The sequence below is a fragment of the Canis lupus genome, chromosome X (genome assembly GCF_003254725.2).
Source record: "Canis lupus dingo isolate Sandy chromosome X, ASM325472v2, whole genome shotgun sequence".
Lineage (NCBI taxonomy): Eukaryota > Metazoa > Chordata > Mammalia > Carnivora > Canidae > Canis > Canis lupus.
Window position 1 is genome coordinate 15,637,364 of NC_064281.1, and position 23,461 is coordinate 15,660,824.

The window sequence follows — 23,461 nt, forward strand, 5'->3', positions numbered from 1 at the left end:
GCCTGCAACATAGCATTCTCTAAAGTCATCTTTCATCCATAAAAATAGATATGGAAGTGAAAGCTAATGTCCTAGAAAAATCATCATTTACAAATTTAGTCTACTTTCTTATTGTAAAAAAACTGTACTAGTTCCCTTGATTATAGCTATTACATTGTTACTCGCCCTGTGTGTGCATGTGTGTGTCCAAATTTATACGAAAACCAAAAGGACAAATGCCATTCAATTTTTTAGCAATTCAGAATTTGAAACTTTACCCAATAGCTTCCAGTTTGGGTTTGTGTGTGGGGAGGGGGCTTGTTCTTTTTTTCCATACCTCTCTTGTTGGTTCTTAGAATTGTTTCAGATGATAGCAAAGCATTTCCACTGGACACTTCGTGCATGGGCTTTTCTGGAGCTTTGCTGGAGAGAGGGTCTTTCTTCATTTCTTTCTTTATTTCCTGTGAGGATAAAAGAAAAACAAGACTGTTGTTTGAAATTTTTAAAATGGCTCTTTGGCTATTTTAAGCTTCAGCTTTCTGGAAATGAACTCTAATGACCTCAACTCAGTATAACATGGTGTTTGAAAAATACTATTTCCTATGTTGCTGTAGCTTGTTTTCCTTACATTTATTACTGGAGCACCTGGTCCTGTAAAGTAAAATGATGTCCAATATGGTGACATGACCTATGTGACTATGGCCATTCCAAGTGACTAGAAAGAGAATGAATGATACTGAAGGCCACCACACAGCTCGAAGTGACAGCCTGTCCTACTTTTTGAACAATGAAAAGTTTTGGCCAAGCAAAGTCACCACCTAAAAGCCTTTTGGTTTCAATCTTTCCCAACAGGGGTTTAGAGAAATATATTCCCATATCACCATTGGTTCACAATTATGCTAAACCCCAAAGAAGGTGATTTAAGTTCATTTACAGTCATCAAGTCCCTCTGGCTTTCTTTAACTCCTGACAAAGAAAAATGTAAGAATGACAAACAGAAATAAAGACCATCATTCTAGGCCAAAGGGTCAGCAAATGACAGCCCACCACATATTTTTATAAATAAAAGTTTCATTACAACACAACCACCTTCATCTGCTTAAGTATTTTCTAGGGCTGCTATGACAGCAGACCTAAGTATTTGGAACAGAGATCAAAGCATAAAACACCTGGCCCTTTATGGACAAAGTTTGCTCTAGGTGGTCTCTTATCAAAGACCCATTAAGATACAAAATTTAGGGGCACCTGGGTGACTCAGTCAGTTAAGTGTCTGCCTTTGGCTCAGGTCATGATCCCAGGATCCTGGGATTGAGCCCTGAGTCAGGCTCCACACTCAGCCGGGGTGAGGGGGTGCCTGTCCCTCCCCCTGCTCATGTGCTCTCTCTCTCTCTCTCTCTCAAATAAATAAAATCTTTTTTAAAAGATACAGAAATTTAAAAAAAGATTTTATTTATTTATTCATGAGAGACACAGAGAGAGAAAGGCAGAGACACAGGCAGAGGGAGAAGCAGGCTCCATGCAGGGAACCCGATGTGGGACTCGATCCCAGGTCTCCAGGATCACACCCTGGGCTGAAGGCGGCGCTAAACCACCGAGCCACCAGGGCTGCCCAAAGACATAGAATTTTTTGTTTGTTTGTTTGGAAGTAGGCTCTTTATTTATTCATGAGACACACACAAAGAGAGAGAGAGAGAGAGAGAGAGGCAGAGACACAGGCAGAGGGAGAAGCAGGCTCCATGCAGGGAGCCCGACGTGGGACTCGATCCCGGGTCTCCCGGATCATGCCCTGGGCCGAAGGTGGCGCTAAACCACTGAGCCACCCAGGCTGCCCAGATATAGAATTTTAAAAACTGATGGCTGATACAATTACTTCAAATTACTCTAATAATTTACATAATTATTTTTGAAAGCGTCAATAGCCCAAAATGATAGAAACTCACAAATTGCAGGTCTGGAGCGGAGGGTTTCTGGGCTTGTCTGAAACCATGACTAATTATACCAACGTGGGAAAAAGGGAAAACTAAGGGGATAGACCCAGAGCATGGCTGAGTAGCAGGAAGAGCTCAAGGACAAGAGATGTGTTCTTTGGGAAGAACATGGGGCAGGAAATGGGGACGGGCTCCTTCTATAGAATAAACATGAAGACAGCAAATTTGGTAGGGGGCTGAGATTCAGCCTGGGCAGAGGGCAGAGGCAGAAAGAAAGGAACAAAAGCTTGTCAAAACATAGCCACTGGGCAGCAGCTTCCTATAATACACCCGGGTGTTAGTTACCATATCCAATTCCCCAATTGCTGGCTCAGTTCACAACATCCTCGCCCTCCCTCACCAGGGCCCCACCGGAAATCAGCAACTGTGGCTGGCACTTTGCTGGGTTGAGAGTTTCAGCTGGCGTCCCAGGCCAACCCAGCACAAAGCTGTGTGCATGTGTGTGTATGTACACGGACTCCCACCTCAGCAGCCACGGCACCTGCTAGAACAGCAGTTGCCGGGGGTTTCTGTAGCCTCACAGGCAGATGGCATCAGGGGACAATCTGCAAACATTGCCCGCCTGAGCCACATGACGGGATGCTTTCTTGGTGATGGCTGCCAGGCTGCTATGGCTTGAGAAGTAAAGAAAAACAAGCCACCATGGGTGCTCATTCCCCAGAGGTTGCTTCTTTGGGGGCAGAACAGTTGCTCAAACCTCCCATTCCACTGCAGTGTGGATGTGACTACGCACACACAAGTTTCCCAGCTGGACACAACGTAACATGGCGATACAACATCCAAGGTCACCAGGGACCAATTCGGGGAAATTCAGTAGGTTGTGGGCAACTTGTCAAGCATTTGCTCGCACTAACCACTAAAGGCACGCAGTTGGGGAAGCGTGAGAGAGGGACAAATGTTTGAGAGACTGGAGGGATCACTAGAGAGAACTTTAGAAGCTGTGATTGGTTTTGGTTTTTGTCTTTAAGTAATCTCTACATCCAGCGTGGGGCTCAAACTCAAGACCCCAAGATCAAGAGTCACACACTCCAGTGACTGAGCCATCCAGGTGCCCCTAGAAGCTGTGATTGTTAAGAATACCCAAACCCAAGGCTTCAGAACAGCACCTCGCAAGTTTGGAAGGAATGACCTGATCGAGCAGGTGCTTAAGGGCTAAAACAGCAATACCAAAGAGTTTGGTTCATAAATCCCAGATTCCATTGACTCCGCCAATGATTGTTTATATTTGCCACACACAGAAGCCTAACAATGACCAGATTTCTTAAGTTCCTTCTTAGATGGAAGCAGGGAGGAGACAAAAAATATGCCCCATATTTTTCCAGAGAAACCAAACACACAGGTATGGCAGTGCACTGGCACAATATCCAGGTACACCAGGCTCAATGCATTCTCCCACCAACTCAAAACCTTCCCTCTGACCTGCCTCTTTTCTGGAAGGGAGAGGAGCTATCTTGCTTGAGAGCCCATCATCTACTCACTTACCCAAGCTGGAAAACTCAGTGTTAACCCCCATGCCTCACCAGTCACCCAGTTGGGCTTTATCTAGTTCCTCGACCTCTCAGTTCTCTCCATTCCTCCTATGCTGTCTTAAAACCATGAACACCAGGCAAAGAACTTGAAGAGATGTTTCTCCTAAAAGATATACATCTGGCTAACAAGCACATGACCAGATACCCAACATCATTAGTCACTAGGGAAACATAAATCAAAACCATAATGAAGTACTCCTTCATACCCACTAAAATGGCTAGAATTTTTATTTTATTATTTTTATTTTTTAAAGATTTTATTTATTTATTTATTCATGAAAGATAGAGAGAGAGAGAAAGGCAGAGACATAGGTAGAGGGAGAAGCAGGCTCCTCAAGGGGAGCCCGATGTGGGACTCGATCCTGGGACTGCAGGATCACGCCCTGAGCCGAAGGCAGACGCTCAACCACTGAGCCACCCAGGCACCCATTAGAATTTTTTTTAGAAAGGAAAATAGTGTTGATGAGGCTGTGGAAGAATTGGAGCCCTTGTGCACCACTGGCAGGAATGGAAAGTGGTGCAGCCCCTGTGGAAAACAGTACGGCGGTTCCTCAGAGTTACACAGAGAACCACTGTGTGACCAAGCAATTCTACTCCTAGGTATATACCCTAAAATACTGAAATCGAGGACTTAAAGAGATACTTGTATGCCAACATTTACTGCAGCATTATTCTTGGTAGACAAAAGGTGGAAACAACCTAAGTATCCATCAACAGATGAATGGACGAACAAATGTGGTCTATCCATACAAAAGAATATTATTCAGCCTCAAAAAAGAATCAAGTTTTGAGACCTGCTACAACATGAATAAGGCTAGAAACCATTATGCTAAGTGAAATAAGCCAAACATAAAAGGACAAATATTGTATGATTCCACTTACATAATGCAGCTAGACTAGGCAATTCATAGAAACACTGGAGGTTACCAGGGAGTGGGAAGGGGGGATGAGAGTCAATGTTTAATGATTACAAAGTTCCTGTTTGGGGTGACCAAAACGTTTTAGATAGAGATAAGGATAACGTACAACATCGTTAATGTGGCTAATGCCACTGAACTGTACATTTTGAATGGTTAAAATGGCAACTTTCACGTTATATGTATTTTACCACAAGAAAACATACACAGGAACACCAGCTAACACGGGTGTGCTTGTCACATGCCGAAGCTGCTCTCAGAGCTGCACCTGGATGGCAACATGGAGCCTGCACGACTATCCCATTCACCAGTGACACACACACCAAGACGTGCAGCACCAAGAGAGCCTGCCATACAGCAGCCAGAATCGGAACCCAACCCACCTCACTTCAGAGCGCATCTCTCAACCACTGTTCCCAAGTCCTGCTGGAGTGGCAATAATGTTTCCCTGCCTCTGGCCTCTCCCCTCCCAGGTCAGCCTCTACATTGCCACAAGAGACACTCTCCAAAAACAAATATATGCTCTTGTCACTCCCCTACTGAAATCGCCCAGTTACTTCCAAAAGACCACAGGATAAACCCTTTCATTTAAAAACTTGTTAAACTGCATAGCAAGCCACACATCCCTGTGTACTGCTAGCTCAAACTATCCGACATGCATGCTGGCCCCACAGTGCCCATTACCATGCAAATGGAACATGGGGAGTGCACTTCTCTAACAACACCTCGACTTTTACAGGCATCTGATGTCATGGACTCCTATTGGTAGGCTCTAAAAATAGGTGACGATGCTGGTAATGACACAAGCTTACACAGGCAAAGGCTCAGAGAAATTATAGTGTTTTAGCAGATATTTTTTCACTTGCTCCTCATGGTAGCACTGTCATTATGTTATTGAAAAAAAAGAAATAAAACCCTGATTCTTCCAGACTGATATATTTTTGCGTTCAAGAATCGTGAGACCCAGTCAGAGAGGACGCAAGAGCAGCCAAAGGCCACAAAGCTAGTAAAGGCATAGTGGGCCATGGGACCCAACTCTGGGCCTTCTGGCCAGGGCTCTCTTGCTACACTTCACCTCCAAGGAAGAACTAGTGCTATGGCTATAGAGCGGAGATTCAAAATCACCACACCCATGGCTCCAGTGGGAATCTTCACTTCCCTCCATAGCTAAAGAATATAAGGTACTACTTTATCCACAAACGCACCAGTCCTTGAAGTTCTTTCTCATCCACACATGAAAGCTCTTTGCTGCAGGGGAGGGTGCACTTGGCACTGGAATAACTTCTGCCTGCCCACAGCTGCCAGCATCTGGTTACCTGGAGCTCTCCGAGGTTCTGATCCAGATCATGGGACTCTGGATTTCCTGGCTCTGAATGTTCCCAGCCCCCAACCTTCAATTTTCACTTTCTAACACTAGGCCTATATTTTTCACCATTGTTAAGAACCTGGATCCTACCATTCCAGTGGTAGAGGCCACACCCTAGGCCAGAACTGTGGGCCATGGGGGCTTACAGAAATTTATACATCCCCACATATATAAATCAGCAATGACTGTGCTTGCTTTAAAACACTACAAAATCATCAGGGTATCGGCAAACCTCTTTAGGAGGTAAAGGAAACCCAACCTCACTTTATCCCAAATCTGATGCCTCAACAGTGGAAACTCATCATGTACAGTAAAACTGAGGCCATCAGTAAGATATCGATGCTGTGATAACACTTGAGCCATGTCACAAGGGCAATGTGAGTGAAGAGACAGGAGAACTTATATTCCTGCTTCCCAAAGCACTAAGCTGATCAGAGCCCAAGATGGCTCACCCACATCTGGAGGCCAAAAAGCCCCGATAATGCCACTCTAGCAAAAATTTGCCATGACGCATTTAGCAGCCTGCAAACAACAGCCTCACTGAGCAAACGCATAATTTGTACACAACTGGGAACTAGACTAGCATAGTCTGCTTTGTGATAAGTGGAGTTGCCTGGATGTGGCTGGCTGCTGAGCTAAGCTGGCTTTCCCTCTTTTCTCCTCAGCCTCCCCATCCATTACATACTATCCAGGTGCTGGGGGGGTTGGTTTGGTTGAACCTTAACTTCTTTCTATTAACCAAAATACTCCACAGTGAAACACCAGTGAAGGTCCAGTCTGGGGTCCCTCCCTCCTCTCATCCTGCCAGCAACCTTGACACAAGTAAAGACACAAGCTTCACATTAAGTGGGGAGAATGATGGTGCAAGTCCAACAAAACAAAAAACAATTAGTGCTGGCATTATCATTTATTAGGTGGGTGACCTTGGGGATGATACTGAAAGCCTCTAAGCAGCTGCTTTGTCATCTCTAAAAAGAAGTCTAATGCTAAATGCTTTGGCACCATCACAGAGGTGTCTTCAGGGTCAAAGAGTAAATTGGGGAGTGGTATATAGATTGATGACTTCTTGTCATTATTAACGTCATCATTAAATAGCAAGTGCTGTAAAAAAGAATACTACCTAACAAAACAGATGAACTCCACCATCAGGATGTTGAGTGAAAGAAGCCAGGCTGAGAAGATCACATGCTGTATGATTCTGTTAATGTGGAGTGGAACAACAGGCACAGCTTATCAATGGAGATAAGCTTCCCACCTGCCCCTGGGAAGGTAATGACAGGGAGGATGAAGAGGTTCTATAATCCGGTCTGGGTGATGGCTGCACAGGTGCATACACACCTACAACTTCTTCGAACTCTGTTCATGTATAAGATTTCCACACTTCACTGTATGCTATTTCCACTTCAAGTAACAATATGAATGCTTAAGCCAGAAGACAACAGATTCATTTAAAGTGAAATGTGCCAGTATTTCATCCTAGAAGGTCAAAAACATGAAAAGCATCTCAGGGGAAAGCTTTCTGGGATTGACGTTAAGGGGACCAGTGGTCAGAATGTGCCAGATGCTCCTTACCAAGTGGGTGAACCAAGGGGTGACTTATCCAACTGTCACAATCAGCTGAGTGGATCTTCTCCCTCCACGGGGTCCTTCCTCTCCACCTCAGCTGCTTTCCCCACATCTTAAAATATTTCCTTCTCTCCTGCCACCAACAGTACAGGCACATGGAGCAGGCTGGTGCCATTGACACCAGGGAAGGGGAGCTCATGATGCCTTGCCCTATAGAAAATGCTGGTCCTGGGCTTCCCTCTACATTAGAGTGAGGCTGGGCAGGGTTCCCTCAGCTCAGGATAGAAGCAGAGCAGAGGAGAAAAGAAATCATTCATCAGCCTGCCCTGAAACCTGGTCTGTTTCTTTCGGCAGGTAAGGCTCCCTTTAGGGCCAGGTGTGGCTGCGGCATCACAGCTGTGCCCCCTATGCTTAGTTCATGGAAAACCTTTTTGCAAAATTACCACTGGCAGGAGATAAAAGGAAATCATTAAAACAAACCCTTACACCAAATCTACTGCAAGAGAATTTTGAATAGATACAGAATTCTAAAATAGCACATTGCCCCCATCCCCCACAAGCATAATCCCTTCCTGCCTGCCCCCCACATAAAAGGCAAATTTGAGGAGCTGCTACCCCATGAACATCGCATGCTTGCAGAGACTGCTTTCCCAGCATTTGGCTCCCTTCAGAAAGGGCTAGTCAATCTCAAAACACCTGGGAAGACACAGCAAGTATTTTGAAAGCAATAGGAGAGCACCAGGGGAGCTTCAGCTATAAGATCCTATTTCTCTAAAAAGATATCTCTCATTATCACAATTCTAAAAAATACCCATGCTGTTGAACTATGAGACACACCAACCTCACTAGAAATATTTCTAAAAAACACACACAAAAAACATCTGAAGTAAATATGGCAACATATGAGGATTTGATAAATGAGAGGTGTGGACACACTGGTGTTTGCTATTCAGTTTCTGTCTTTTTCTAATGCCTGAAATATTTCATAATTTCCCCTAAAAATTACATAGTGAAACCACACCAATGGCTTTCTTATATTTAACAAAGTATGTTGCCACTTAGAAAAGTGCTCTGACAATATCATCATAGATTGACCTACAATATTTTCAGCTCAAAGCTAACAAGTTTTTTTTTTAAGTAACAGGATACCGACTGTCATGTTTCTATGTAAATTTTCAACTACATATTTGTACTATCATACATTTGCAGTATTATCTCCCAAGAATCACTGATAACACAAGCCCAGGCAAGAAGCTCTTGACCAATAGGATGGGAATAAATGCTGTGAGGAGCTCAGGAAGTGCTACAGGCTGGACAAAGATAACAATAGCTACCTTCATGTCCCAAAGAGGTAACATAGCTTCCTGATACATGCGCAGTGAGGTTACCTGCATGATAGTTGGTGCCTTTATATCTGCCCATGCCCTGCTAAACATCTAGATTATTACCAGTGGATCAAAGGGTGTCAATACCAACCAGCTGTTTGGAGATGCTTTAGTAAGCACTTAATAACTATCTGTCAAATGAATGGCCAATTTAGCAGTGTTATGGGTAGGACACCCATTACAGATGAAGGGTATTATTTCCAATGCAGTCCAAAGCTATGACAACATGGAAATCTGTATCATCCTTCCAATGACCCAGCTGGCGTTCACTGGATCACAACCAACTTCTCACCTAGCAGGATGCAGATCTGGCTTAAGAATAGTAGAAAAGGGGCAGCCCGGGTGGCTCAGTGGTTTAGCACCGTTTTCAGCCCATGGCATGATCCTGGGGACCTGGGATCGAGTCCCACGTAAGGCTCCCCACATGGAGCCTGCTTCTGTCTCTGCCTCTCTCTCTCTATCTCTTATGAATAATAATAATAAAAAAAAAGAGAAGTAGGAAGGGACGCCTGGGTGGCTCAGTGGTTGAGCGTCTGCCTTTGGCTCAGGGGCATGATCCCCAAGTCCCGGGATCGAGTCCCACAACAGGCTTCCTGCGGGAAGCCTGCTTCTCTCTCTGCCTATGTCTCTGCCTCTCTCTCTCTCTCTCTCTCTCTCTCTCTCTGTCTATCATGAATAAATAAAAAAATTTTTTTAAAAGAGTAGGAAGAAGATACAGTAAGAAAATTCACACAGTACCTCATCTTCCTTAAACAAGCAATATCTATTTCTTTATTAGACTGGGAATGTTAGACATTCAAAATAAATCTACTCATTCAAAAATGAAGCCTTAAAAGCACTAGAAGAAAATATGAGAGAAATATTTTATGATCTCGGAGTGGGAAAGACTATTTGACACTCTGCCACAGAATCCAGAAGCTGTAAAAGAAAGGACTGATAAATTACAGAAAACTGCAAAATAGACAAAACAAGAATAAAAGAAAATTCATCAACAAGATTCCAAGTGGGGGAATGTTGCCTGTTAGAGAGAATACCTTCTACAAAGTGTCAGAAAGAGATCAATAACCCAACAAAAAAGAGCAAAGGACAAATCATAGGGAAAAAAATGACTCAAACCCAGGGAAAGATGCTTAACCACACTCATAAGAAAAATGCAAATTATGGCAGGATTCATTTGACAATATCTGCGCAGTGCTCACTGGACAGAAAGACCTGAATCCTTTTGTCTGTGTCCTCATTCTAAAAGTGTAACATTTATACCCACTGTTGTACCATGTTCATACCAGTCTTCTCTAGGATCTGGCTCCTCACACAGTACTGTCTGTTCTCACAGTGTGTAGTGTAGTGCCCAGCACACAGCTGCTATCCATGCAAAGAGTAGTAAGTATAGAGAGCAATAAGCACAAAACTCTCCAGAAGTTAATAGTCTAGAAAGACAGGGATGTATTTAATTTTTACTATAATTACTATAACTTTTACTATAATAAATTTTTTGTATTAAATACATAAAGATTCTCAATGGATCTCTCTGATACCCAGTGAATTTATTAACACTACTGATGTTAAAAATCGGTTTTTTTCATCTGTCTGATTGGCAACCATCAAAACAATATAATTTTAGCTAGGTGTAGAGAAAGATACCCTCTCACACTCTCCAATGACAGTATAAATTGATATATAAATCAAGACAACCTCTGTGGGAAGCAACATGGCAATTACCTATCAAAAATTTAAATGCCTATACCTTTTGACTCAATATTTCCACTCCTAGGAATTTAAACTACAAGTATACTTGCACACGTGCAAAATGGTGTATGTACAAGGTTAATCATTACAACACTACTTAAATCAGCAAGACTGAAATGTAAATGAATATCAGTAGAGAACTGGTTACATGAATTATAGTAAAGCCATCCCATGCAACTCTCTCCAAGAATGAGGCAGGTCTCTAAGTACCAATAAGGATAATCGCTAAGATACGTTGCTAGGTAAAAAAGCCTAATAAGGTATGCTAGCATTTCTGCAAAAGTGTGCACGTGCCTCACTGTGTAATACAGAACAAATTGATAACTGAGACTTCCTCCAGGAAGGGGAACAGGGTGGCCAAGAGACAGGGAGAGCATACATTTATTTTGTCCCTTTTAATTGGTACCATATGCCTGTGTTAGCCATGCAACTTGAATTTAAAATGTAATCATTGAGGGGTATCTGGGTGGCTCAGTCAGTTAAGCATCTGCCTTTGGCTCAAATCATGATTCCAGGGTCCTGGGATCGAGCCCCACACCAGGCTCCATGCTCAGCCTGCTTCTCCCTCTCCCTCTGCCTTTCCCCCTGCTTGTGCTCTCGTGCTCTCTTGCTCTAAGTAAATAAAATCTTCTTAAAAATAAATAAAAAGTAATCATTGAAATTTATTATTTCCCAATCATTAGACTATTGACTGCTATGTTTTCTGCAAACAAAGAAGAAGATGCCACTGCCCCCTCATATAGTTCAGTTACATCTTTTCCACTGCTAGTGTTATTGATTCCAGTGTTGCTGGGTCCCAACATATGAGCAGATACAAAGCTTAAAAGAAAGCCCTCAGTCCGTCTATTTTACCAAGCAGGGGAGATAAGAAAGTTAAGACATGGAGAAAATCACACCAGGCCCAATAATCCATTGTTTTTTCCAATAATATGATGTAAAATTCAAAATTTTGGAAATATAAGTATAACCAATGGCATGACAACCCAGAAAAAAAATGCATATAAAAAAGGCAATACTGAACCTTATTTGTAGTTTTGTCATAGGCAGAATACAGTTCACTTTGGTACCCAGAGTATAAGACTTAAACAGTGTGGGCTTGGCTAATTATGCTCAAAAAGGTTAATTATATGATCTCAAATTGAGCTCCCTGAAGGGTGGGCACTTTCTCCAACAGCCTCTTCTGGAAAAATGTATAAATGTTCCTGATGACATCATACCCACTCCATGAGACATAGGGATTGTTGGATCACGTGCTAGGTGCTAGGTAAACAGCCTGCTCTTGGAGATAAAAGAAGGGCCATCCAGGTCTAACAGCCATTTCTGCCATCATTTCAACAGCTTTGATGAAGAGCCCCAGCTCCTGCGGCCCCTGGTGGGAATCCCTGTCACAGTACTGACCCCTGTACTCTATCTAGGTCTCTCTCGGCTACTCTGTGAGGGCCTCAGGGGAAAGGAAGAGGTCTCAGTCATCTTTCATCCCCAGACGCTCAAAAAATGGTGGCCATTATCATGAGCTCTATCATTCTTCTAACAGATATTTGAGTGCCTACTTATGTGCCAGCTATAAATGGCAGCAGTACATGTGTCTCAGAGTGAATTTTCAGTCACAACTGCTTCTAAGACTAATAAGCTAATGGAGAAAATGTAAATACACTAGGATCTCTTACAGATAAACAGAAACTGAATCTATTCTTCATTTCCCTAGATCTAAAAACTACGGAATTCACTTGCAACTGTTAAGAGAATACCATAAGTAAGGTACTATTCTAAGGGTTTGCATGGAGTAACTCGTTTAACACTCACAGCCACACTGAGAGGTAGGGAGCATTATTATCTCTCTTCGACAGATGGGGAAGTGGGTCCCAGGAGGGGGCAACAGAGTAAAAGAGCAGACCTAGGATGGAGGACTGAGACGGGGGCAGTCCTGTGGCCAAGCCTGCACTCCCTGAGGTCACACCACACCCCACTTATATGGGTATGCTCTCTTCACTTGCTCAGAAAGGCCAACTTCCATAAACTGCCATTTAAAAGAAGAGAGACAAGGAAATATGACAATAGAATAGACTTTAGGAAGCGAGCAGGGTGAAGACCAATGATTTGAAAGCCACTCCCAAGGAAAGAAATTCTTGGATTTTCAACAAAAAAGCACCTGTTTACTGGTTGTTGAAAGAATGTTTACATATATTTCCATCCCGGATAACTCGATTGTCAAGAATAAATTATTCCAAGCCCATGACAAAACAATGCCATTTCATGCTCATTTCCTGATTAAAGCTTTTAGACAGCTGGGCATTTTCATTTCTCAGAGCTGTAGGGAGCTATGCAAATTTCCACACAGCAGCTCCAAGATCATTAATCTAAGGAAAGCATGTGCCAACAGAATACCAGATTTTATATTGTTTCAGTAAAGAAGAGGAGGGGCAGGTTAATCTAATTACCCTATGTGTGGTCACCTGACTATGGTTAACAAAAAGATCAAATGCTAAACTGTGCAATCAGCAGAAAACGGCTAAGTAATGAGGCATTTCAGATCACAAAAGGAGCGGGAAGAGGGGGTGAAAGTCTTGCATTGCTTGGAACTAGATACTGGAGCAATAAAAATCATCATACTGAGCTCATATGAATGATAGGCAGAGCATTTTAATTATCGCAAGGAACTAGAAGCATAACTATAAACAGTCTCTGTCTCACACTCCCATACATGCTCACACACATGCACAGTCAATAAGACTGGAAGATACTTCTAGCAAAGAATGGCTAACTAGAGCTGAAGTGCTCAGGAAGCAGACACAGGCGGGCACTCATAATTAGACTTGCCCTGTATCCATAACCATGCGTTTGGGACTTATCACTCAGTGCAAACTACAGCTAATTCTCCTTCCAGTAAGGAGCAGCTGGGTTTGGAAAGGTAGCAGCACTGGCTCCCACAACTGGTTCTTCAGTTTAGGTTCCAGCCCTGGCGGTGCAGAGGGTGTGACCATGGTGCCTCACTTCTGTTGGTCATGAAATGGGCGATTAGTATATTTTGAAGACTGAATGAGATCTTGTGGATGAAGGCCCAGCCTCTGGGTCCCGGAGGTGTCAGGCTTCATCAGCAGGAGTGGGAGCCCCACCTGCCAATAGACACAAGCCAGGCCCTGAGGAGTGGTGAGTATTAAAAGGGAGAAACTTCCCAGTGTCCAACTCCTACTGCAGTTGGTCTAACAGAAGTCTCAAAAAATTTACTCCCATCACTCTTTCTGAGAAAGGTACTAGAGGGTGTGATCCACCAAATCCAGTGAGAAAAATAAAAGAGGGAAGGAGCCATGAGCCAGGGCAGTCAGTAACGAAACAGAGGTGGTAAGAATTTCCTGGCTGACTTCTGGGCAGTAGCTTCAAGAGCAACCAGTTCAGGTTGGAAGGTGCTGGTATTTCTGTGGGGGATGGGGGTGGATTAAGAGGCATTTTACAGAGTTGTTTATTTCAAGGTATGAAAAGATTTGCACGTCCTGAGATAACTCAACAAAGAATTGTCATCTGTAGGAAAAACAGGAAGTCATATAAAAGAATATTATAGTCTTGCTTCAATACCCAATATCAACATTGCTATAGTAATGAAAACATTAAATATAGATTAGACCAAAACCTGAGATGCAAGCATATAGAGAAGATGGGGTAAGGCTGGGGGTGGGTGGCATAAGTGAGCTGAGATCCTTAACTACCATAGCAGGTAACAGATAATATCTAGAATTGACAAACCAAGAGACAGCAGCACATGCATATTATACAGAAGTACAGCAGCGAATACTAGAGGCAAGAGCTTGAACTGAAAAGTGATCACCTCTTAAAAGACAAGGACATGAGAAGGGACAGAACTGCTGGATCCTCATACGTCTTCTAATACTATACTTTTTTTTATTGGAGTTCCATTTGCCAACATATAATATCACACCCAGTGCTCATCCCATCCAGTGCCCCCCCTCAATGCCTGTCACCCAGTCACCCCATCCCCCCACCCACCTCCCCTCCACCATCCCTTGTTCGTTTCCCAGAGTTAGGAGTCTCTCCTGTTCTGTCACCCTTTTTGATATTTCCCACTTATTTTCTCACTATATGTATTTGTAATATATGCCTCCATATCACTTTGATCTTGAACACTAGTCATTCTAAAGGCATACATGCTTGCTCCACAAAACAGCAAAAGAAGATATAAAGCAGAAGGTAAAAGTACATCCAATCCCCAGTGAAATCCCAGGCCTGTTACCCTAGGAACTATTAATGAGCCGTGTGTGTGTGTGTGTGTGTGTGTGTGTGTGTGTGTGTGTTTGTCTACTTGTTCTTAACACAAATGGACTCATACAAGATGTAGTGTTTTGCATCTTGCTTTCTTCCATTTGGTGATGTGTCTTGGACATCTTCTCCTTTCAGAGCTCTGCCCCACTTCCCCATGGCTGCAGAATCCAACTGTAGGATTTGCCAGTATCAGATTGGGTGATTTGGTTGTGCAGGCAAGATTTCAGAACTAGGAAGTCTGACCAATGAGAACCACCCAGATTAAAGAGCACGACTAAGTCAGAGCTGAGGGTAGGGGAGGGCTGGCCAGGAAAATGAGGGGATCGGAGCAGAGCAGAGACAGCTCCTCAGGGACATGTGGCTACTGCCTCTGCCTTCCACTCCCCTAGACGAACGCATGGCCTTGCTGGATTTGGAGGCTGGGTCACGAACCATGGGAGCTGCATGTTTCTCACCATACCATGAACAGAAGCACACCAGCTGTCATCGCTGGCTCTTCTGGAATGCTGATGGAGCAAACCCATGGCACAGCAGAATCTCCGCTGCTTTGTAGACCAGTGGGATCCAGGGGCGGAGATGGTGGCATGAAACACACGCTGCTATATACTTCATCTGCGCCTGCCCTGAGGCCATCCCGCTACTGCTAAATTTGTGTGTCCTTGGCTAAATGGATAATTTACTATACTCTGGGGCTGGAAAGGAACAGTCCTCTCCCCTGCAGAGGGAGTCCTCAGCAATTAGAAACACTACAGTGACCATCACTGGGTCTCTAACTCTGCACGTATACACGTGTGTCACTGGGGGACAAATTCTGAAAGTGAAATTTCTTGATCTCACTTTGCAGTCTTGGTACGTCCTTACTTTTAGCAGACAAACAAGATTAGCCTCCGAACAGTTTCTCCCCATTATGCTCCCACTAACAACATGAACGAGTGCCGACTTGTCCGTATTCTGTATCTTTAAATTTCTTAATTTTTGCCAATCTGATAACAGAGAATGGAATCTAATTTACATTTCTTTAATCAGCACAAATGAAGGTTGATCAGGCTTTCACATGCTTACCATCTACTTGGCTTTCTTTTCCGGTGATGGGCCTGCTCTGCCCTTTGTCAGTTTCACCACGAAGCACTTTGCCTCTTTCCCTTTCAGTTCTAAGCGCTCCCTGATTATTAAACGATTGTCCCTTGGTCTCTCATATGTTGGAGCGTTTCCCCTGTTCGTCATTTGTCTACTTACTCTATCCATCCTATTTCTTTCCATCCAGAAGCTTCTAAATTTTTTTGGCAAAATCTACTCTTTTCCCTGAGGTCTTCGTCTTAGAGGTGTGACATGATTAGAAAGGCCTTGTCCACTGAAAGATTTTTAAAAGAACACTATTTTTTTTCTAATGACTTTATGGCAAAGGTTAATGCATAATACTGGAAGGCCTCTCCCTTCCCACCTTGATCCCCCAAAGAAGAAAGAAATATCCCAAAGCTCAGCTTAGAATAACTCATTCCTGGGGCCCCAGGCTGGCTCAGTGGGTAGAGCATGTGACTCTTGACCATGGGGTTGTAGGTTTGAGCCCCACGTGGATAGAGATTACTTAAAAATAAAATCTTAAAAAAAAAAAAAAATAGGGCAGCCCCGGTGGCGCAGCGGTTTAGCGCCGCCTGCAGCCCAGGATGTGATCCTGGAGACCCAGGATCGAGTCCCATGTCGGGCTTCCTGCACGGAGCCTGCTTCTCCCTCTGCCTGTCTCTGCCTCTCTCTCGCTCTCTCTGAATAAATAAATAAATAAACCTTTAAAAAAATAACTCCTTCTGGGAAGTACAAAGCCCTGATTTTGGGTGCCCAGTTTCCAAAGCTTAGGATTGAAGCTGACGAAGTATTTTCTAGTGGGAAACTGCCCAGTGATAGCAGCTGAGGCAGGAGTCTTCATTTGTGCCTGGAAATATCTGCCTTTATATAGCATTAACAGACTAAAGATAAATAATAGTCATTAATAGATTAACAGGTGATAAAACTGAAACTCCCTACCCATTAAATAACAGCTACCCACTCTAGCCTCTTCCCAGCTCCTGGTAACTAACCACTACCCTAACTTTCTGTCTCTCCGTCTCACTACTCCAGGTATCTCATATAAATGAAATCATACAGTATCTTCCTTTTTTGTGACAGGCTTATCTTGCTTAGCATAAGGTCTTCAGGATTCATCCATGTTGTAGCGTGTGTCAGGATTTTCTTCCTTTTTAAGGCTGAATAATATTCTATCGTATGTATATACATTTTGTTCATTCATCCATTACCAGACACTTGGGCTGCTTCCACCGTTTGGCTACTGTGAATAATGCTCCTACGAACGTGGATGTACAAATATCTTTTTGAAACCATGCTTTCTATTCTTTTGAATGTAGAATTGCTGGATCATATGGTAGTTCTGTTTTTTACTTTTTGAGGACCCTCCATACTGTTTTCCATAGTGGCTACACCAGTTTCCATTCCCACCAACAGTGCACGAAGGTTCCAATTTCTCTACATCCTTGCCAACACTTGTTATTTTCCGTGTTGTGTTGTGTTTTGTTTTTGTAGTAGCCATTCTAATGGGAGTGAGGTGATATCTTGCTGTGGTTTTGATTTGCATTTCCCTGATGATGAGTGATGCTGAGCATCTTTTCATGTGCTTGTTTACCGGCAGTAAATCTTTGTTGGTGCGATGTCTCTTTAGGTCCTTTGCCCACTTTTAATCAGGTTGTTTTTTTGTTCTTATTGTTAAGTTACAGGGGTTATTATTCTGATACATGATTTATAGATTCTTTCTCCTATTTCATTGTCTTTTCACTCTATTTATTGTGTCTTTTGATGCACAGGACTTTTTGATTCTGATGTACTCTGACTTAGCTATTTTGATTTTTGTTGCCTGTAATGCCTCCTCTTCACAAGGACCCTGGTGATTATCAAACTTCCTATCTTAAGAGCCTTAACTTAAGCAAAGCTGCAAAATCCCTTTTGCCACATACCCTATCTGTAACATACTTCATGGGCCCTGGGGATTAGCATGTGGACATCTTTGGGGAGCCAGATTCAGCCTAGTTAGTTCATCTTTAAAATGAGAATAATGGTGACATCTAACCCAAGGGTTATTGTGACAACTAAATAAAACAAACTCTGAACAGAGCTTAGAGCAGTATGTGGCCCGTGGTAAATGGGAGTGATCACGACAGCACGATAACCAAGTGTTATAGGAGACAAGAGTGTGGCAAAGGTACTGGTAAGAGCAGAAGCTGGGGGCATTTATACCACTGGGGAGAATGAAATGTCTTCCCAAAAGGGAAAACATACCAGTTTGGTGATAAGAAATGAGTAGGGTTTCGAGGGTCTGAAAGGGGAGGCCAGAAGGAAGAATTCTGAATTTTCTTCCACATTCTTACATTGGCACTCACATCTCAGAAATCTTTCCCAAGAAGCCACATCTGCTTTCAGACAGTAACCGCGAGGTGATTTTTTCCCCTTTATTTATAAGGAAACACACTCAGCTGAATCTGAGTCTCTCTTTAATAAACAATTCAAAAACTTTTTCCCAGCAAATTATTTTTAGAGTAGAAAGGGATTTTTTTAAAAAAGAAGCAGCAGCAGCTCATATTTATAAAATTTGTCCTCAAAGTTTAAAAATAGATCTAAAAATCTGATGACAGCCCTGCCCCATCCTCACCCATCAGCACCAGAAAGAGAGACAAAGCATGCCTTGAGACTCTGGATTTTTAAAATGTAGCCTTGGCTTATCTCTTCTCCTTGGAATGTTCACAGTAAATAGCAGGTGGACAGAATAATGAAGGAAAATAATCGCTATTGATGTTAGTCACATTGTTCCTTTCCTACATGCTGGGATGCTGCAATAATTAACTGGTGGAGATGTAGAACAACTTCTCAACCTGCGCTGGTCCTCTCCTGGTAGACCTACTCCCCGCCCCCATACCAGCAGAGTGGCTTAGCTTCAGCTCCCCCAGAGTTTGGCCAGTTCTGACTTGGAGGTTAATTTGCTCAGAACCCAGAGCACACTGGGGAGCACCACAAATGAGTGGTGTGGCTTCGGGTCACAGGCAGGAGATGTGCTAATAACAATGCACTGCACTGGTATCAGTTTTCCCAAAAATCAAACACACAACATGCAGACACACAAAACACACACACAAGCTGCAATTTGCGAGATTTTTACCCAGCCACAAACACAGATGAAGAGGATCACAGGATTTACTATCATTCTGAGCTATCTTGTTGCTCAATGTCCCATTTGGGTCAGTCAGCTATAACCACCCCAGCTCAACAACGAGAGGCACACCTCAAAGGTTAAATACAGAAAGGGCACGCCAGTGATTCTGTTTTAAGACTCTGATATGCTGAAGGGAAAACAAGCAAACAAACCACACAGTAATACCTGGGGTTCGATCAAAATTAACAGCATCAGTTTGTAATTCATACCCTGCCTTATAAATGAGACATGTAAATCAATACATGTTATCCACAACCTCAGTAACCACTCAGGGTGAAGCTAAAATCCATCTAATGTGACTGACTCAGCCACAGAACCAAACAGCATGTACCATGGGCATTCCTGGACACACCAAGCAATTTTGGCTGGCATTTGTCTCAGAGCTTAGATAGTATGAGCAAAGAACTGAGTTCTCCTTGAAGGAAAAGAAACATACAAAATACTCATTTGTGGTGTCTGTTTGGGAGAAATAGAATATGCTGAGTTTTCAGAATGAAATGGATGTTCACAATAGGAAGACTGAAATGAAGTCAGTCAAAATTTTCCAAGACTGATCCCCAATTCTGCATTTGGGGATGAGTAATCCCATGGTCTGATTTATGAGTCAACATATGAGTAAATTAACTACTGAAGATGTTTCCTAGATCCACAAAAACCTGCAACTATTGGAGGTATTTAGGTTGAAAAGAAAGAGAAGGGGTGGGGAAAAAAAAAAAAGAAAAGAAAAGAAAGAGAACACAGAATGCCTGGGTGGCTCAGTGGTTGAGCGTCTGCCTTCAGCTCAGGTCGTGATCCCAGAGTCCTGGGATCAAGCCCGGCATCAGGCTCCCTCCAGGGAGCCTTCTTTTCCCGTTGCCTGTGTCTCTGCCTCTCTCTGTGTGTCTCTCATGAATAAATAAATAAAATCTTTAAAAAAAAAGAAAGAGAACTTTTCTTTTTTAGTTTTTATTTATTTTTAATAAATTTATTTTTTATTGGTGTTCAATTTGTTAACGTATAGAATAACACCCAGTGCTCATCCCATCAAGTGCCCACCTCAGTGCCCGTCACCCAGTCACCCCCACCCCCCGCCCACCTCCCCTTCCACTACCCCTAGTTCATTGCCCAGAGTTAGCAGTCAAGAAAGAGAACTTGACATTCTGCATCTCGTTTTCCTGTCTGCCTAAGTGCAGCACCTAAGTTCAGTAAGTGTTGAACTTACTGTTTTTGATTAGTAAGAGCCATGTAACGTTTCTTATCTTGAAATAGTGAAATCTCCTGAGAAGTCAAAAGAGGTTTTCCACTTTATTTATAAGGGCATATCAAATGATATTATTTTAAAGCTGCATTGTGACTTATTTTCATGGCAAATACTCACCACATGTTTTTCTCCTTTTCAAATCAATATTATTATTGATTTAGCATCACTTGGCAAATGGATAGGAAAAAAAAAAGTCAACTACTTTCCAGGCACTGACACCCAAAGCTACCGGGCTCTTTGTAAGGCTGCTGTCACTCATGACATAAGTGCCAAAAAGCACATGGAGCACATTGTGTTTTTTTCAAGTAGAAGATATTTAATGCAGTGTGCGTTCATAATAAGCCAAAAGATAGTACTTACACATTCCAGTTTGGGTACCAGAATAATAAAGATAAGTAAAACCCTAGAAATGTCTCCAAACATAATGTAACTCTTGGCTTTAACCTTCTCTCTAACAAATATTATGGAGCATTTCTAAATAGCAGATAAGACATCCAATATGATATAATCAGAGATCGAAATCCAGAGTTTTTTTTATCCTTTCCAAGTTCTCATGTTGAAATCTGACTACGAGAAATCTGCCCACAATCATCTCCCAATTCAAATGTATACATACAGCACAGACCAAGGGCTTTTACCCTAGGATTCATGAACAAACACCTAAATTTTAAAATGGGCAAAAGTTATGAATAGATAGTTCACCAAAGAAGAACTACACATCTATGGTCAACAGATATGTGAAAATATAAATTTGGTAGTAACCAGAGATGTAAATATCAAACAATAACACATGGCAGGACACACTGAATTTGTATTTATTTATTTATTTATTTTTTTTTCCACACTGAGTTTTTAAAAGAGAGTCTACCCAGGGAAAGAGAGATGGAACCTTCTCCTAATCTACTGATAGCAGTTCAAGTCGGCAGGCTTTGGGAAAGGCCAGTTGAAAATAGGGATCATACATCTTAAAAACAAAAACACTTATACTCTAAACCCAAGAACTCTATTTTAGGCATGTATCCAAGGGAAGTAAACCACAGATACGCTCCATGATGGATTGAAAGGATGTTAACAATTGTTCTTTCTGAGAAAATTAGAGCAATATAAGATATTAACAATCTAGTTGCTAGAAGGTAGGGCCGTATGTTTTTAGAGCTGACTACTGAGTAGCTGGGATGTCTCAGAGTCCTCAAGGCTGTGGGGAGGGTGACCAGGAACCGTGGCCTTGAGATGATGGGCCTGGGCTCCTCAAACCTGCCTCAATAATAAGGCTCTGCTTCTCTCTGTCTTGCCTTTGAGGAGAAGGCTCTGCAACTTTACAAAGCTTGCAAAACATTACAGTGTTGTGGAAGACTAAGTGAGGTTATGCTAACTTTAAGAATTGGTTACAGTTAAGACTCTGTATCCATATAAAATGAGGTTTAAGAATGGATATTTTAGTGTACCATTTTTTCATTTTTCTCCTTTGCTAAACATCATTTTTATTTTAGTTTTATTTATTCTAAAAATAAAAATATTTTAAAAATTTAGAAATAAAAATATTAATAGTTGTTCAATACTTTAAAAATTGGTTACAATTTTGTTATATGTATTTTCCCACTATTAAAACTAAGCAAAAAAAATGGTTACAAAACACTATGTACAGTATGATTCCAATCTCGTAGAAAAATAACAAACACCTATCCATACCTAAAACAAATAAATGGGAAGCTAGAAAGTAAATTCTCAGCCATGGTCATCTCTAGAGAGTGGGATGACATTACTTTCATCTCATGTTCCCATCTTCATTTTATAAATTTTAAATACATATGTTATCTAAGAAAGAAAACCTGGATTGGTGGTAAAAGAGAGAGAGAGAGAGAGAGAGAGACTGAATTCAAGTAGAAGAGAAAAAGAGGAAAAATAGGAAAGTTACTTAAATAATTGTAGATAACAATGTCCTTTTTAAAAATTCAAAGCTATTACCAACAGTAAAAAGAGTCCCTTTGGCTTCTGGGTGTGACATTAGGAGAAATCCATTGCTAGCTGTGAGCTCAAAGAGTCAGAAAGCAATCTTTCAATAAAGGGAGTTACCAGTCACCTCCAACAGCTTTGGGAAGCTTCGGGACCCTCAAGGCAGAAGCAAGAGAAAAAAAGAAGATAAGGAGGAAGAAGAAATGGAATAAGAGAGGTCAAAGGAAAGATAGCAATCAGAAATTAAGGCCAGAATAGCTCGGGGCCAGTTTTTAAATATTCAAGAGGAAATTTCTAGACATAATAAGGGATATTTCCCCAGGTTCCTGAGTCACCACCCACACTCCCTCATTTCTTCTCCTTTGCAACACCGAACACAGAACACGAAAATTAACAGGAGCTATAATAATGACTCCCAAGAGGAATGATTTCTGCACAGGAGAAAGTCAAAAGGAAGCATCCAGTATTCTGGGAATATCCCAAAGAGATGGGTGAGGATAAAAGTAATGCCAAATGAGAAATGCGTGGGTGGTTTGTCAGGCAGGGTGGAGGATGTAAGCCCCAAATTAAACACAATTCCAAAACTTCCAGTTCTCCCTTCGTCTCCCCTACCCTTGGGACAGGTGTCACATGACTGCAAGGGAACCTGCTCACCATGCAGCGCTTTGCGGTGCACCTACCTATTTCTATCTGCCTCTAGCATTTCTGCACTGGTTAAAAACGCAACCCAGCCCACTCTGCCTAACCAGAATTCCTGGAGCAGCCCATTCACTCCAGGAGAGTAAGACAGAAAGACCCTCACACAGACAGACCTACAGAGGCATAGACATACAGACAAACACAGAGCCAGAGACAGACCCGCAGGCCGACTCACAAACATACAAATGGACACAGATGAACAGAGACACCCAGAGGCACAGACATACAGACAGACACAGAGAGAAATACAGACACACACCCACACAGAGAGAGCAGAGACACCCATAAGAAGAGATGCCCCAGGCCCCAGAGGCCATCCATCATGAAGGTCACTTGAATGGCTGTTTCATTCTTCTTTCCACCTCTAGCTCACCAAGCTGTCACTCATTCCAGGGGTTCTTTTGTCCTAGATCACAACTCACTCTTTGGAATTTTACCTCATTTCCAATTATTCAAATTGAGCAGAAAAAGTATTTTTACTTTCTATAATTGCAGAGCCACAGGTTCGTGTGCATGTCTGAATCATCCATATTCACTTGTCTTCTTTGACCTGCTGCTTCCACAGATGTCAG

General features: G+C 42.4%; 1 protein-coding gene across 13 annotated transcripts in view; it reads right to left on the reverse strand.

Annotated features, from left to right (window-relative positions):
- Window positions 1-23,461, reverse strand: part of SH3KBP1 (SH3 domain containing kinase binding protein 1) — a 339,638-nt gene that overhangs the window by 197,665 nt on the left and 118,512 nt on the right. For all 13 annotated transcript variants that reach the window (XM_025438119.3, XM_035711695.2, XM_025438092.3 and 10 more), the window contains one exon: window positions 317-440. In XM_025438119.3, the coding sequence (XP_025293904.2) occupies window positions 317-440 (124 nt within the window). The remainder of the gene's footprint in view (window positions 1-316; window positions 441-23,461) is intronic.